We start from the raw sequence: 13813 nt of genomic DNA on the forward strand, positions 1-13813 counted from the left end.
GAGTGTATTCTGTGATCTAGGGAGGGGTGATAATGGCGCGGGAGTGTCTTCTGTGATCTAGGGAGGGGTTGTGATGGCACGGGAGTGTATTCTGTGATCTAGGGAGGGGTGGTGATGTACGGGAGTGTATTCTGTGATCTAGGGAGGGGTGATGACAGGGGGGTGTATTCTGTGATCTAGGGAGGGGTGATGATGGCCCGGGAGTGTCTTCTGTGATCTAGGGAGGGGTGGTGATGGCACGGGAGTGTCTTCTGTGATCTAGGGAGGGTGACGAGGGCACGGGAGTGTCTTCTGTGATCTAGGGAGGGGGAAGGTGATAGCACGGAAGTGTCTTCTGTGATCTAGGGAGGGTGACGAGGGCACGGGAGTGTCTTCTGTGATCTAGGGAAGGGTGTTGATGGCACGGGAGTGTCTTCTGTGATCTAGGGAGGGTGCCGAGGGCACAGGGGAGTATTCTGTGATCTAGGGAGGGTGGTGATGATGGCCAGGGTGTGTCATCTGTGATCTAGGGAGGGGGGAGGTGATTGCACGGGAGGGTATTCTGTGATCTAGGGAGGGGTGATGATGGCACGGGAGTGTCTTCTGTGATCTAGGGAGGGGTGATGGCCCGGGAGTGTCTTCTGTGATCGAGGGAGAGCGGTGATGACAGGGGAGTGTATTCTGTGATCTAGGGAGGGGTGATGACAGGGGAGTGTATTCTGTGATCTAGGGAGGGGGGTGATGATGTCCGTGGCAGTGCCAGCTGTCTGAAGCGACACAGTTCACTATGATCGTGATCTTGAATACCAGATTTGCACCAGCTCGTGTTTCTTGCTTTGTCAGCACTATGGCAGGTGATTCCTAAATGTCAGTCGTCTACAGTTTAAGTGTAAAGAGCATACCTAAAGTCAACTGACTGCGGCGATGGAGTCGCTTCTCAGATACACGTTATTTAATTTTCTGGGAAGGGAGGAAGGGTTGTTGTCGGAGAGGGAACAGCTTTTTGCTCTGCTTCAAAATATACAATATACAATTATACAATATACAATATATACAATTTATTACTTTGAGAAAAGGAAAGAAACAATATTTTTTTTACGTACAACATTAAAAATACCAACTGATTAATTGCAGCAAGACCCGGACTTTAACAGTATTTTTAGCGCTTTCTCGAAGGTTACCTAGCAACCACCATATACATGTAGGTGGCATGTTGTTGGCAGAAGACAAGTACTGACAAGTACTATCATAACTCGCATACAGTCTGGCTACCATATTTAGAATTATAATTAATGCTCTCAAAGAGTTGATCTTAATTTTCTTTGCAATATATTTTAGGTTAAAAAAGAAATATGTACATTGACTGATTCTTGATAGATTTCCTTCATAATTTTGTTAGGTCATCATTTTCTTTCTGATGTCCTGCTGGTAAGGATCCTCGCTACTTTTGTTCTTCCCAAAAATAAAGTGCTGGGACATGTCGGGGGAGTATCTACTGGCGGGGGGTCGACGCCCATATTCCTCCGCCACCACCCGGATGTAGTGAGAAGCGTTGCCACAACATAGTCCCACATACTGCACGCCCAGGGATTTGGCTTCTCGGGCAAAGTCGGCAATTTCACTTCGTCCACAAGCATGCGCAGGAAGGTCAACCGGAAAAGCCCCCTTTCCTTTTAGAGAAGGAATGAATGGATGAATGAAAATTAATTAGATTATTGCACTTATACAGCCAAATGCGTGCAAATGTGTGTGCGTGTGTATGTGAGTGCGTGCGTGCGTGGCTGCTTGTACTCGTCCGGACTTATGCCGCTTTTATAGTGCTAGCCCACTGAGATTCCATGCCGCAATGTAACATGAATCCCCCCTCTCAGACACAGTATACTGACTGCGAGCCGACCAGTCCTTGTTTTAGCCCCTTCATGTCGAGCGCCAGGCAAGGTAACAACAAGTACCATATTTTCACGACTATAGGCATGACGCGCCCGGGGATCCACACGGAGAGATGAGGATGGAATTATAATAGATCTTCAGCAACCCATGCTTGCCGTAAAAGACGACTATGATTTCGTAAGAGGCGGCTATCGGGATCAGCTGCCCAGGCTCGTTGACTTGGTTGATGCATGTCATCGTATCTCATTTGCGTCGATCGATGCTCATGATTTTAATTACTGGATTGTCTGGTCCAGACTCGATTATTTACAGACCACCATCATACAGCTGGAATATTGCTGAGTGCGGCGTTAAACAACAAACAACAAAACATCTCGAAAAAGACCAGTCTTCATATTTCAGTTCGTGCCTTTAAGGTACTTACGGTGCACACGCTACTAAATAAAGCTGCGCACATTTTTTATCTAATTCTCCTATCATTAACGTTAAAAATGAAAAAGAAGGAGGCTTGGAAGAAAGGGACTACGGTTCAGAACAGGTTATAAATATTTAACATATGCACGTAATATTACCTGTAGCTGGATCTTGGAGGGACACGAACGCAGGTTGTTCTGCACATGTGCGATACGGTACCGGAAGTGCCATGACAGGTCCCTAGAAATAGGAATAAAGAGAGTCTTAGGACATTTACCTCTCAGGCTCACTGTCCGAGAACATCCTGGCGCCTAGAGAATCATCATCATCATTATTAATGTTGATGCTGTTGTTACGTGTTGCAACTATGTTACTTTTTTGCGTTGTCACATATATAAAGAGTCACCTTGCAGGCCTGTCTGATCTCCCTAATGAGAGGCAGCATTGTCTTGGGACCACGCCCACAGTTCAACCCAACTGCAGCCGCTCCTGCTTCCTCCAGCCTGCGGCAGGCGACGCCATACGCCAAATCGTCTGACGTGTGATCTTTCGCAAGGGGGATCAAACTAATAGCCGCAGGAAGTCCTAAAGAAAGGAAGTCCGATGTTCAAAGACTTGATATATATTATAGATCGTTGTTACCATTAGAATAACAAACAATCTGAAACACAATCCCGTTTCTTCAGGAAAAGAAATCACTCACCGTCTCCATATTTATTGATGCACTCAAGGGCGAGCATCGCCTCCCCAAACTCAACGAATGTTTCTCCAACGATGTAGTCTGCACTTTCTTCCACCGCCCACTCGATTTGTTCCTGAGAAAAGATTTTGTGATTCAGTTTGGGTTACGCCCCTTTGAAGAGTATTTAAGTTATGTCATGGATTTTCGTCTTCAACTGGGAGGCAAGCTTTGAAGTTTTAGTTAATTTAATAAAATTTAACTCCACGTCAAACTGGAACTGATCATATCGATGTGTTGTGTATGAGAAGCTGTCGAGAAAAATCAACATGCCGTTTCATGTGATGAATGCGACCAGTGGACAACACATCGTGTTTGGTACTGGAATCTCTTTCGGAATCAGCTTTGCCTTTAGGCTTAGAGTGAGTGAGTCAGGTTTTACGCCGCTTTTAGCAATATTCCAGCAATATCACGGCGGGGGACACCAGAAATGGGCTTCACACATTGTACCCATGTCGGGAATCGAACCCGGGTCTTCGGCGTGACGAGCTAACGCTTTAACCACTATACTACCCGACCGCCCCCTTTAGGCTTAGAAGATGAAGATGACTGTAAGAGTAACTGTATGATTATGTTATATTGTGAACGTATTTAAAATATAAAAAAGAAAATAAAGTAAACTACGGTTTTAACGAACTCAAAGGGACCACAAATTTTAGTTCGTTGTAGCCGTGGTTCGTTATATGCATATAAACAGCATAACTACAGCAAATAGTCGGGGCAAAAAGGTAAGTTCGTTATATCCGTCAGTTCGTTATAAGCGTGTTCTTTATAACCGTAGTTTACTGTATAAAAGTATAATACATCTGCGTGTTGAGGTAATGTCTTATTAATCAATATTGCTGTTACAACTAACGAGTATGGTTGTACCCTGTAATGTATAAGATGATATTGGCCCGTCTTAAGCAACCCTTGCTTGATTTAACAGGCGACTTTGCTTGTCGTAAGATACGACTAACGGGATAGGATGGTCAGGCTCGCTGACTTGGTTGATGCATGTCATCGTATCCCCATTGCGAGGATCGATGCTCATGACATCAATCACAGGGTTGTCTAGTCCAGACTCGATTATTTACTGACCGCCGTCATATAGCTGGAATATTTCCGAGTGCGGCGTTAAACAACAAACAAACGAACACGCAAATATAAGATGGTATTAATTAATAGTGTTGTTTCAAGTGCGAGCGTCACTGTATTGCAGCAATATATTTCCTGTGTGAGAGAAATTGATTGTTTTATGTTTTAGGTAAAGAAACAGGTAGTAGAGAACATCTGCAAACATAAATTCTTCCACATAAATCGTATTTATCTGTATTATAATATAAGTTTGACGTTGTGGTGAGGTGCCGTTTTAGCCTTCATCCAAACCTAAGAGCGCGGACATGGTCAATGACAAACCTAGAAACATAATCAAAGCGAACCGGGATTCGCCAGATCACACAACTTGAATTGATTGATTTTTGCATTAGTGAGTGAGTAATTAGTAACCAAAGAGAGGCAGGGGAAGGATAAAGATATACACAAAATTAATAGGTGTGTATTTGAATTATATGTTTGAATATATACTGACATTTAGTCCGTGTCATATTGATAGTGAGTGAGTGAGTTTCACTTTGGTGAAACCCATGAACACAAGTATTGTGCTGAAAAACCTAGAAACATAATCCAGGAATATTTGGGATATGCATCCAATCAATTTCTGGTATGCCCAAGGGACACAACTCTGAATGAGTTAAGGAGTATGATTTTACGCCGCTTTAAAAATATTCCAGTAATATCGCGGCGGGGGACACCTGAAATGGGCTTCACACATTGTACCCATGTGGAGAAACGAACCCGGGGATTCGGCGTGACGAGCGAACGCTTTAACCACTTGGCTACCCCACCGTTCCCATAGGAGATAACGTACTTTATCATTTAATGGGTAGGTTTCTCGGCAGGATAAAGCCAACGGATAAAAACGATATCCGTTGGGGTCATATGCGGATAGAGATGCAAATATCAAAGGTCAAGTAGGGACTACTTTCACTGTTTATAATCAAACATGGCGTCGCCCTCGACATCCGGCGATCGAGTCAGAATTAACTATCGGGATTCTTGATAAACTACATGGATAATTGCTATCATTATCAAAAGAACAGTCTAATATACTGAACATCAGTGTCTAACTGTGACGTAGCTAAGGCATTTTATAAGTTTTGGCAACTTTTGAGATATAAATTTCGAAACAATTTTGTGAGGGCACGGGGCCTAGCCAAGCGGGATCAGTAGCCATATCTGTACGTGTAGACATCTGCGGCTTGAAACCTCCTCCACAAATTAAAATAGTTGGATTTGGCCGAAATATTTTTGAATTGTTACCTTGTTTCGTTTTGTCGCTGTGTGTACATCTGACTACACTTCTTAACGTTATGACAGGACAGACCGATTGTCAACAGAATTAAAGAATGACATTATATGATAAAGAGGTTATCACGCTTGTGTGTTTGGGGATGGTAAATACCCTGTATTAGGAATAAACACTATGTATTTAGGCTCGCCAAGGCTCGCTAAATACAATGTTTATTCCTAATGCAGGATATTTACCATCCCCAAACACACTCGCGTGATAACCTCTATTTATCATATACTTGACAGTGTTATCGAAGCGATAAACCAATCCGATAAACTTAGTATCACGATCCGATATATATATGAAAATGAGGTTATATATACGAGAAGTGCCTTCTATAAACTCTACACATAGCCCTTCGCCACAGTCTTTGCAGAACTTTCCACAAAAGTTAGCCTTCCTATCCTATGGAGGAGACATTGTCGCCCTGTGGTATATAAAAAAAGATTATTCAAAGCGCGACAATGCAACAATGACACAAATGATTAAAATGTCGCGTTGTCGCATTGTCGTGCTTTGGTTAATTTTGACACTTTTGCTTGTTTTTGTAAGGGCGACATATTACCTTCTAGGAATCCATTGTTTCCCGATGTGTGGTTGGTTAATAAGAAAACAAACATGGCCTGAAGTCACGAGGCAATGTATAATAGTGAGTGAGTGAGTGAATATGGTTTTACGCCGCTTTTAGCAATTATTCCAGCAATATCACGGCGGGGGACACCACAAATGGGCTTCACACATTGTAACCATGTCGGGAATCGAACCCGGGTCTTCGGCGTGACGAGCGAACGCTTTAACCACTAGGCTACCGGCCCGCCCCCAATGTATAATAAATTGGGCACTTGAATCGGGCATTGTATTTCTGCGCTCTTTCTAATAAAAATATGTCTTACACTTCGACTATTTTAAATATGGGAGATTATTACCCTCGTATGTTTCCATTTCGTAAATAGGATATATTAGGAATACAAATGCTCTTATGATACAAATGCTAGTCCTAATTTATGATATTCACGATACGTAAACACACACGGCTAATGATCTGTATATATATTAGCCTCTGGAAAGAGTGGTCCGTCTCCGTGGTCCAGTGGTAGAGCGTCTCGGCCGCGTCAAGACAAAAGACGTTAAAAGATGGTACTTGTTGTTACCCTGCCTGACGCTCGGCATAAAGAGGATGAAACAAGGACCGGTCGGCACTGCCGCACGGAATCTCAGTGGGCAAGGACTACAAAATCGGCATTCGTCCGGACTAGTACACACACACGCACGCACACACGCACGCACGCACGCACGCACCCTTGCATGCATGCGACGCTAAACCCCATTTCACCTCACCTCCAGGAAGAGTGAGTGAGTATGGTTTTATTTCCAGTAAGTCCAGCAATATGACGGCTGGAACACCAGGATTGGGGTACAAGGGAAGAGATCTATCAGATTTGTATTAGTTAGACAGATCTTAGTTAGTAACGCCCTTTCGCAATCAGAATGTCCACACACTCACAATAAACATAGCTTTCGTCGTCTCGCATTCACTATAAACATGGCTTCCGTCGTCTCGCACTCACTTTAAACATGGCTTCCGTCGTCTCGCACTCACTTTAAACATGGCTTCCGTCGTCTCGCACTCACTTTAAACATGGCTTCCGTCGTCTCGCACTCACTTTAAACATGGCTTCCGTCGTCTCGCACTCACTTTAAACATGGCTTCCGTCGTCTCGCACTCACTTTAAACATGGCTTCCGTCGTCTCGCACTCACTTTAAACATGGCTTCCGTCGTCTCGCACTCACTTTAAACATGGCTTCTGTCGTCTCGCACTCACTTTAAACATGGCTTCCGTCGTCTCTCACTCACTTTAAACATGGCTTCCCTCGTCTCTCACTCACTTTAAACATGGCTTCCGTCGTCTCACACTCACTTTAAACATGGCTTCCGTCGTCTCACACTCACTTTAAACATGGCTTCCGTCGTCTCAATCGCTTCCTTGTTATCCTTCCTGTACACCGTCGTGTTGCAGAGATTTCCCGCCATCAGTGTCCCGGTGTCGTCTGCCACCTGCCTCGCGATCCTCAACGCATCTCTGTTCAACTTCTCAAGGTCACCTTCACGGCCGACAACCCTGAGTTTCTCTCTGTGACCGTAGTACTGTATAAGAAATGAATAAACGTTACGGTGAGGCTCTAAGGCAGTCTGAAGTACCATGCATAAAACCTCGTCAGGTGGAACTCCATATATTTTAAACGATGCACCATAATTGTCCCAGCATAATCCCTATCAACACTATGGCCACCATAGATGACATATATTCGCTGACCAGGAGAACTTCGGGTTAAAAAAGTTTTGTGGAAACCTTAATCAAAATTTCACACCGACTTTGTTTTAACTTCGAAAATAGTTTGTATCATGTCATGTTTATTGCAACTGGTATTATTCACATCGTTGGCCCAAAGCATTGTAACGCCCTTTCATAACAATTATACATCACCCACTTATGTATGTTTCACATAAGTATAACAAAATCAGTTGTCAAAAATGAAACTTTAAGTTGTAGATACGTATCATCTTAGGAAGAATACTTCGATTTAGCCGATCCGGATCATTTTAATCATCCTGTTTTTTTACCGTAAATGCCAAACAAACGTCACTTCCGGCGTTGATAAACTCTTCGTGGAGGCCTCTCACCAGATCCGGTCTTTCAATGACAACTTCCGGTACAAATGCACCAGCTTTCAGCAAGCCTCTTCTCTCAAATTCAAACACATATCCCTCCGCCACAACAACATCCTCTTTGTCTTGAAGACGCTGAAGCAGACCTGTAAAACAGAAGGTGTTTAATGTATTGTCGGATGTATGTTTATGTGATTGTATGCGTTTTTAGATTTTATGATTAATAAAAGACAGATGAAAAATTCATAACGGAAGGAGAATATTTCGCTCAAAGACCTACACCGGTTGTATTTTGTTTACATGATGCATAAATAGACACTACTTTCTATATGTTCTCTTACCTTTTATCATCAGAATAGATTCCTTAAAGAAAAGGAAGAATAGTTTTTCAGCAACCCATGCTTGCCATATAGCTGGAATATTGCTGAGTGCGGCGTTAAAAACAAACAAACAAACAATAAAGAAAGGCGTACACATCATTACAAATGCTAAGATTAATAATAAGTCAGCTATAATGTCTGTCTGAATCTGTGACAGAGGTTTGTGACCTGGAATATGATTACATTAAGGGACCGACCATTTAACTGTTTGATTGAGATTCTGGAAGTTGGTGAGTATGTAAGAAAACGTACAACTTTATGGATAACAACTTCTGGTTATAGCGACATTTCGATGTAGATTCTTACACCGTTATCAAGCTGGAGTGACATCAACCAAGTGATGAGAGGTAAATATACATGACATGTGATAAGCAGCAGATTAATATTGACAACAACAGGTGCTAGATATCAAGTAGCATACAGATAAATGGATGAAGCCACATTAAAGTAAGAATACCACATGGGTAATGAAGCACGCGGGTAATGAAGCACACGGGTAATGAAGCATACGGGTAATGAAGCACACGGGTAATGAAGCACACGGGTAATGAATAACACGGGTAATGAAGCACACGGGTAATGAATAACACGGGTAATGAAGCACACGGGTAATGAATAACACGGGTAATGAAGCACACGGGTAATGAATAACACGGGTAATGAAGCACACGGGTAATGAATAACACGGGTAATGAAGCACACGGGTAATGAAGAACACGGGTAATGAAGCATACGGGTAATCAATAACACGGGTAATGGAGGAAAAGGGTAATGAAGCACACGGGTAATGAAGCACACGGGTAATGAATAACACGGGTAATGAAGCACACGGGTAATGAATAACACGGGTAATGAAGCACACGGGTAATGAATAACACGGGTAATGAAGCACACGGGTAATGAATAACACGGGTAATGAAGCACACGGGTAATGGAGGAAAAGGGTAATGAAGCATACGGGTAATGAAGCACACGGGTAATGAAGCACACGGGTAATGAAGCACACGGGTAATGAAGCATACGGGTAATCAATAACACGGGTAATGAAGCATACGGGTAATCAATAACACGGGTAAAGGAGGAAAAGGGTAATGAAGCACACGGGTAATGAAGCACACGGGTAATGAAGCATACGGGTAATGAAGCACACGGGTAATGAAGCACACGGGTAATGAATAACACGGGTAATGAAGCACACGGGTAATGAATAACACGGGTAATGAAGCACACGGGTAATGAATAACACGGGTAATGAAGCACACGGGTAATGAATAACACGGGTAATGAAGCACACGGGTAATGAATAACACGGGTAATGAAGCACACGGGTAATGAAGAACACGGGTAATGAAGCATACGGGTAATCAATAACACGGGTAATGGAGGAAAAGGGTAATGAAGCACACGGGTAATGAAGCACACGGGTAATGAATAACACGGGTAATGAAGCACACGGGTAATGAATAACACGGGTAATGAAGCACACGGGTAATGAATAACACGGGTAATGAAGCACACGGGTAATGAATAACACGGGTAATGAAGCACACGGGTAATGGAGGAAAAGGGTAATGAAGCACACGGGTAATGAAGCACACGGGTAATGAAGCACACGGGTAATGAAGCACACAGGTAATGAAGCATACGGGTAATCAATAACACGGGTAATGAAGCATACGGGTAATCAATAACACGGGTAAAGGAGGAAAAGGGTAATGAAGCACACGGGTAATGAAGCACACGGGTAATGAAGCATACGGGTAATGAAGCACACGGGTAATGAAGAACACGGGTAATGAATAACACGGGTAATGAAGCACACGGGTAATGAATAACACGGGTAATGAAGAACACGGGTAATGAAGCATACGGGTAATCAATAACACGGGTAATGAAGCATACGGGTAATCAATAACACGGGTAAAGGAGGAAAAGGGTAATGAAGTACACAGGTAATGAAGCATACGGGTAATGAAGCACACGGGTAATGAAGCACACAGGTAATGAATAACACGGGTAATGAAGCACACGGGTAATGAAGAACACGGGTAATGAAGCACACAGGTAATGAATAACACGGGTAATAAAGCACACGGGTAATGAAGCACACAGGTAATGAATAACACGGGTAATGAAGCACACGGGTAATGAAGAACACGGGTAATGAAGCATACGGGTAATGAAGCACACGGGTAATGAAGCACACGGGTAATGAATAACACGGGTAATAAAGCATACGGGATATGAAGCCAGGTGTACAGTAAGGAAAAGGATTAAACAGTTGAGACAAGCTGATTGGATCCTAAACAAAATTAAAATAGACTAAAGCTTGATGAGATCTTTAATTAGATTTGATTTCAATTAGGATGGTCCATTCAAAATATGACCAAAAGCAAGCGGTTAAACTTAAAGTTTTCTGTGGTCCGTATTTACACTGCCGTGGAAGGTGTGTGATAGCTTCGAGATTACAGATGGCCATTGTTCTTGACAGTATTCATTCGGTTTAAGAATAACAGTGTTTCTCGATCGCTATTAATTGAACCTTACGCTCATGTACAATGGAATGTACATTAATCATGATATACATTTTCACAAGTAAAACGATGAACTATATATGTAAACTCACCTTTAACTGGCATGATGTCTTCAGCGATGTTGGTTTAATCACTGTAGTAGGGTATAGGATTATTATAACAGGACTCCTGTATAACTTGACGGCACACAGCGTATACTGAAGTGTTATGGTGTCGCGTTGTCTCAACCCGATATGGGGTTACACTTTGTCACCCAGACCACTCTAAACCCGATAGTGGGTTACACATTGTCCACCCGGACCACTGTCAACCCGATATGGGGTTACACATTGTCCTCCCAGACCACTGTCAACCCGATATGGGGTTACACTTTGTCACCCAGACCACTCTAAACCCGATGGTGGGTTACATATTGTCCACCCGGACCACTGTCAACCCGATATGGGGTTACACATTGTCCTCCCAGACCACTGTCAACCCGATATGGGGTTACACTTTGTCACCCAGACCACTCTAAACCCGATAGTGGGTTACATATTGTCCTCCCGAACACTCTCAACCCGATATGGGGTTACACAATGTCCTCCCGGACCACTGTCAACCCGATATGGGGTTACACATTGTCCTCCCAGACCACTGTCAACCCGATATGAGGTTACACATTGTCCTCCCAGACCATTGTCACCCCGATATGGGGTTACATATTGTCCTCCCGAACAGTCCAACCCGATATGGGGTTACACAATGTCCTCCCGGACCACTGTCAACCCGATATGGGGTTACACATTGTCCTCCCAGACCACTGTCAACCCGATATGAGGTTACACATTGTCCTCCCAGACCACTGTCACCCCGATATGGGGTTACATATTGTCCTCCCGAACAGTCCAACCCGATATGGGGTTACACTTTGTCCCCCAGACCACTCTAAACCCGATAGTGGGTTACACATTGTCCGCCAGGACCACTGTCAACCCGATATGGGGTTACACATTGTCCTCCCAGACCACTGTCACCCCGATATGGGGTTACACATTGTCCCCCCGAACACTCACTCACGGCTGTCTGTCATTTACAATACCTCAGGACAAGGTAACGCATCTCGACTTTTTCAGAGAAGTGGTGAGGTGTTTGGGGGTTTGATATCGAGTTAAATAATATTGCAGTTATAATGCATATATGCATGTGTTTTGTGGCTGCTTGTACTTGTCCGGATCAATGCCGGTTGTACGACGGATTAATTATCACCACCATGTTGCCTTTTACGACCAATGGAATTTGTTTCAGCGGATAACCGAGACTGGTTATTCTCTGGCGTTGCCGTTTTAAATTTCCTGGAACGGGATGGAAGTTTCTGCAGGTAGTTTCATCAAAATCAGTAAATGCCCAATGCGGCTGATGTGGGTTTTAATCATATTAGAGAGCTGAGATTTTTCCAGTCACATTTCAAATTATACATATGGACGGAATGTTGAAACTCTCTCACTATCTACTGAAATATGATTTAACAGTACAGACATATGTGCTTTTATAACAATCCACGTATTTCTGCATAAAAAAGAATATTTGATTGGTTTATGGCCCCATTTAGCTATTGGAACCCCGCATCCAGGCCAAGTTATCAAAACAAATAGCAAATCACACCGCTCAATAGTATGTACTTCCTAAATAGCAATAGTGTTTTCCTAAAAACAACGCTTATATCAATGTTTATTCTGTTTGCGGAGTAGATGTCATCAAATTGGAAGTCCTCACCCAAGCAATGGTAATACTACCGGATGTCCATTATGTAATTTCTAGTTTTGGATGACATATTGTTCTCAGTAACCGTAATGTGGAAATAGATAGTTGATTGGTTTTATATTCAAGTTGGTATTTCCGCTATTCAACGTGTTCAGTGAGGCCGTCTTATCAACAGTCATTTCTGAGACATAAATGCAAAGTATAATTACCGTATTCGACTAATAAGCGCCCCGCTATAATAAACGCCCACGGCGATAGTTGCTAATATATTGGCCAGTGAACAATCCCAATTAGCACCCCTTCCGATTGATTAATGTACACAAGACTTATTTATTCGCGTATAATACGCACTCGTTATATGTACACTTAATTATGGGCAATTAAATTCGGGGAAAATATATCTATCGTACATAAACATTTCAGGCTGTCAGCATAAACCACAAAATCTATCTTTCAACTCAACTTTTTTTTCACTAAAATAATATTCTAATTTTGAGAGCGCCCTGGGCGCCTATTACGTCGAATACGGTAATTAAGTCTACGCTTATTCTTTTGCATTTATAATTAACTCGAACGTTAATTTCAAGATTTACAGTACATACTATTCAAAAGAAGTTAAAGAACACCCGATTCCTTCATATGAAAGCGATAAAGCGAGAAAGCGATAGAGCGAGAAAGCGATATTTCCCATAATGCCGTACATTTTTACGATTTTTGCTGATATTTAGTGATCCTGTAATTTTCACCGCTATTTTGCCTCTTATGATTCAATTTTTTTAACATCTTGTAGTAGATAAATTTGTTACAAAATACACACGTATTTTTTTCTCGTTTAGCTTGTATATTTTCTTGTATTGTAATAAATAAGCAAGATTCACAGAATACAGATAGTCACTGTTCATATTTTCATTTTGTTCATAGTACAACAAAAAGTTATACATGTACACAGTTATGTTTCCCTTAGAAAATACAGATGAATTAGATATGTGTCTTTTAACTTTCCCGCCAGGAGAGACTAGATATCCAATTATAGTATAGGCTCAGGCAGGAATATACAAAATTTTATGTAGCAA

The 13813-nt window shown here is 42.5% G+C and overlaps 1 protein-coding gene across 1 annotated transcript; it reads right to left on the reverse strand.

Annotated features, from left to right (window-relative positions):
• Positions 1 to 1084: 1084 nt before the first annotated feature.
• On the reverse strand, positions 1085 to 11194 carry LOC139444851 (betaine--homocysteine S-methyltransferase 1-like). Its single transcript, XM_071225838.1, has 7 exons — positions 11090 to 11194; positions 8039 to 8229; positions 7367 to 7561; positions 2987 to 3098; positions 2690 to 2868; positions 2442 to 2523; positions 1085 to 1649 (listed from the first exon to the last, which is right to left on the reverse strand). The coding sequence occupies exons 1-7, from the start codon at positions 11100 to 11102 to the stop codon at positions 1375 to 1377; spliced, it is 1047 nt and encodes a 348-aa protein (XP_071081939.1). The 5' UTR covers positions 11103 to 11194; the 3' UTR covers positions 1085 to 1374.
• Positions 11195 to 13813: the final 2619 nt, after the last annotated feature.

The sequence above is a fragment of the Haliotis cracherodii genome, unplaced genomic scaffold (assembly GCF_022045235.1).
Source record: "Haliotis cracherodii isolate W230 unplaced genomic scaffold, xgHalCrac1.p SCAF_6, whole genome shotgun sequence".
NCBI classification, from domain to species: domain Eukaryota; kingdom Metazoa; phylum Mollusca; class Gastropoda; order Lepetellida; family Haliotidae; genus Haliotis; species Haliotis cracherodii.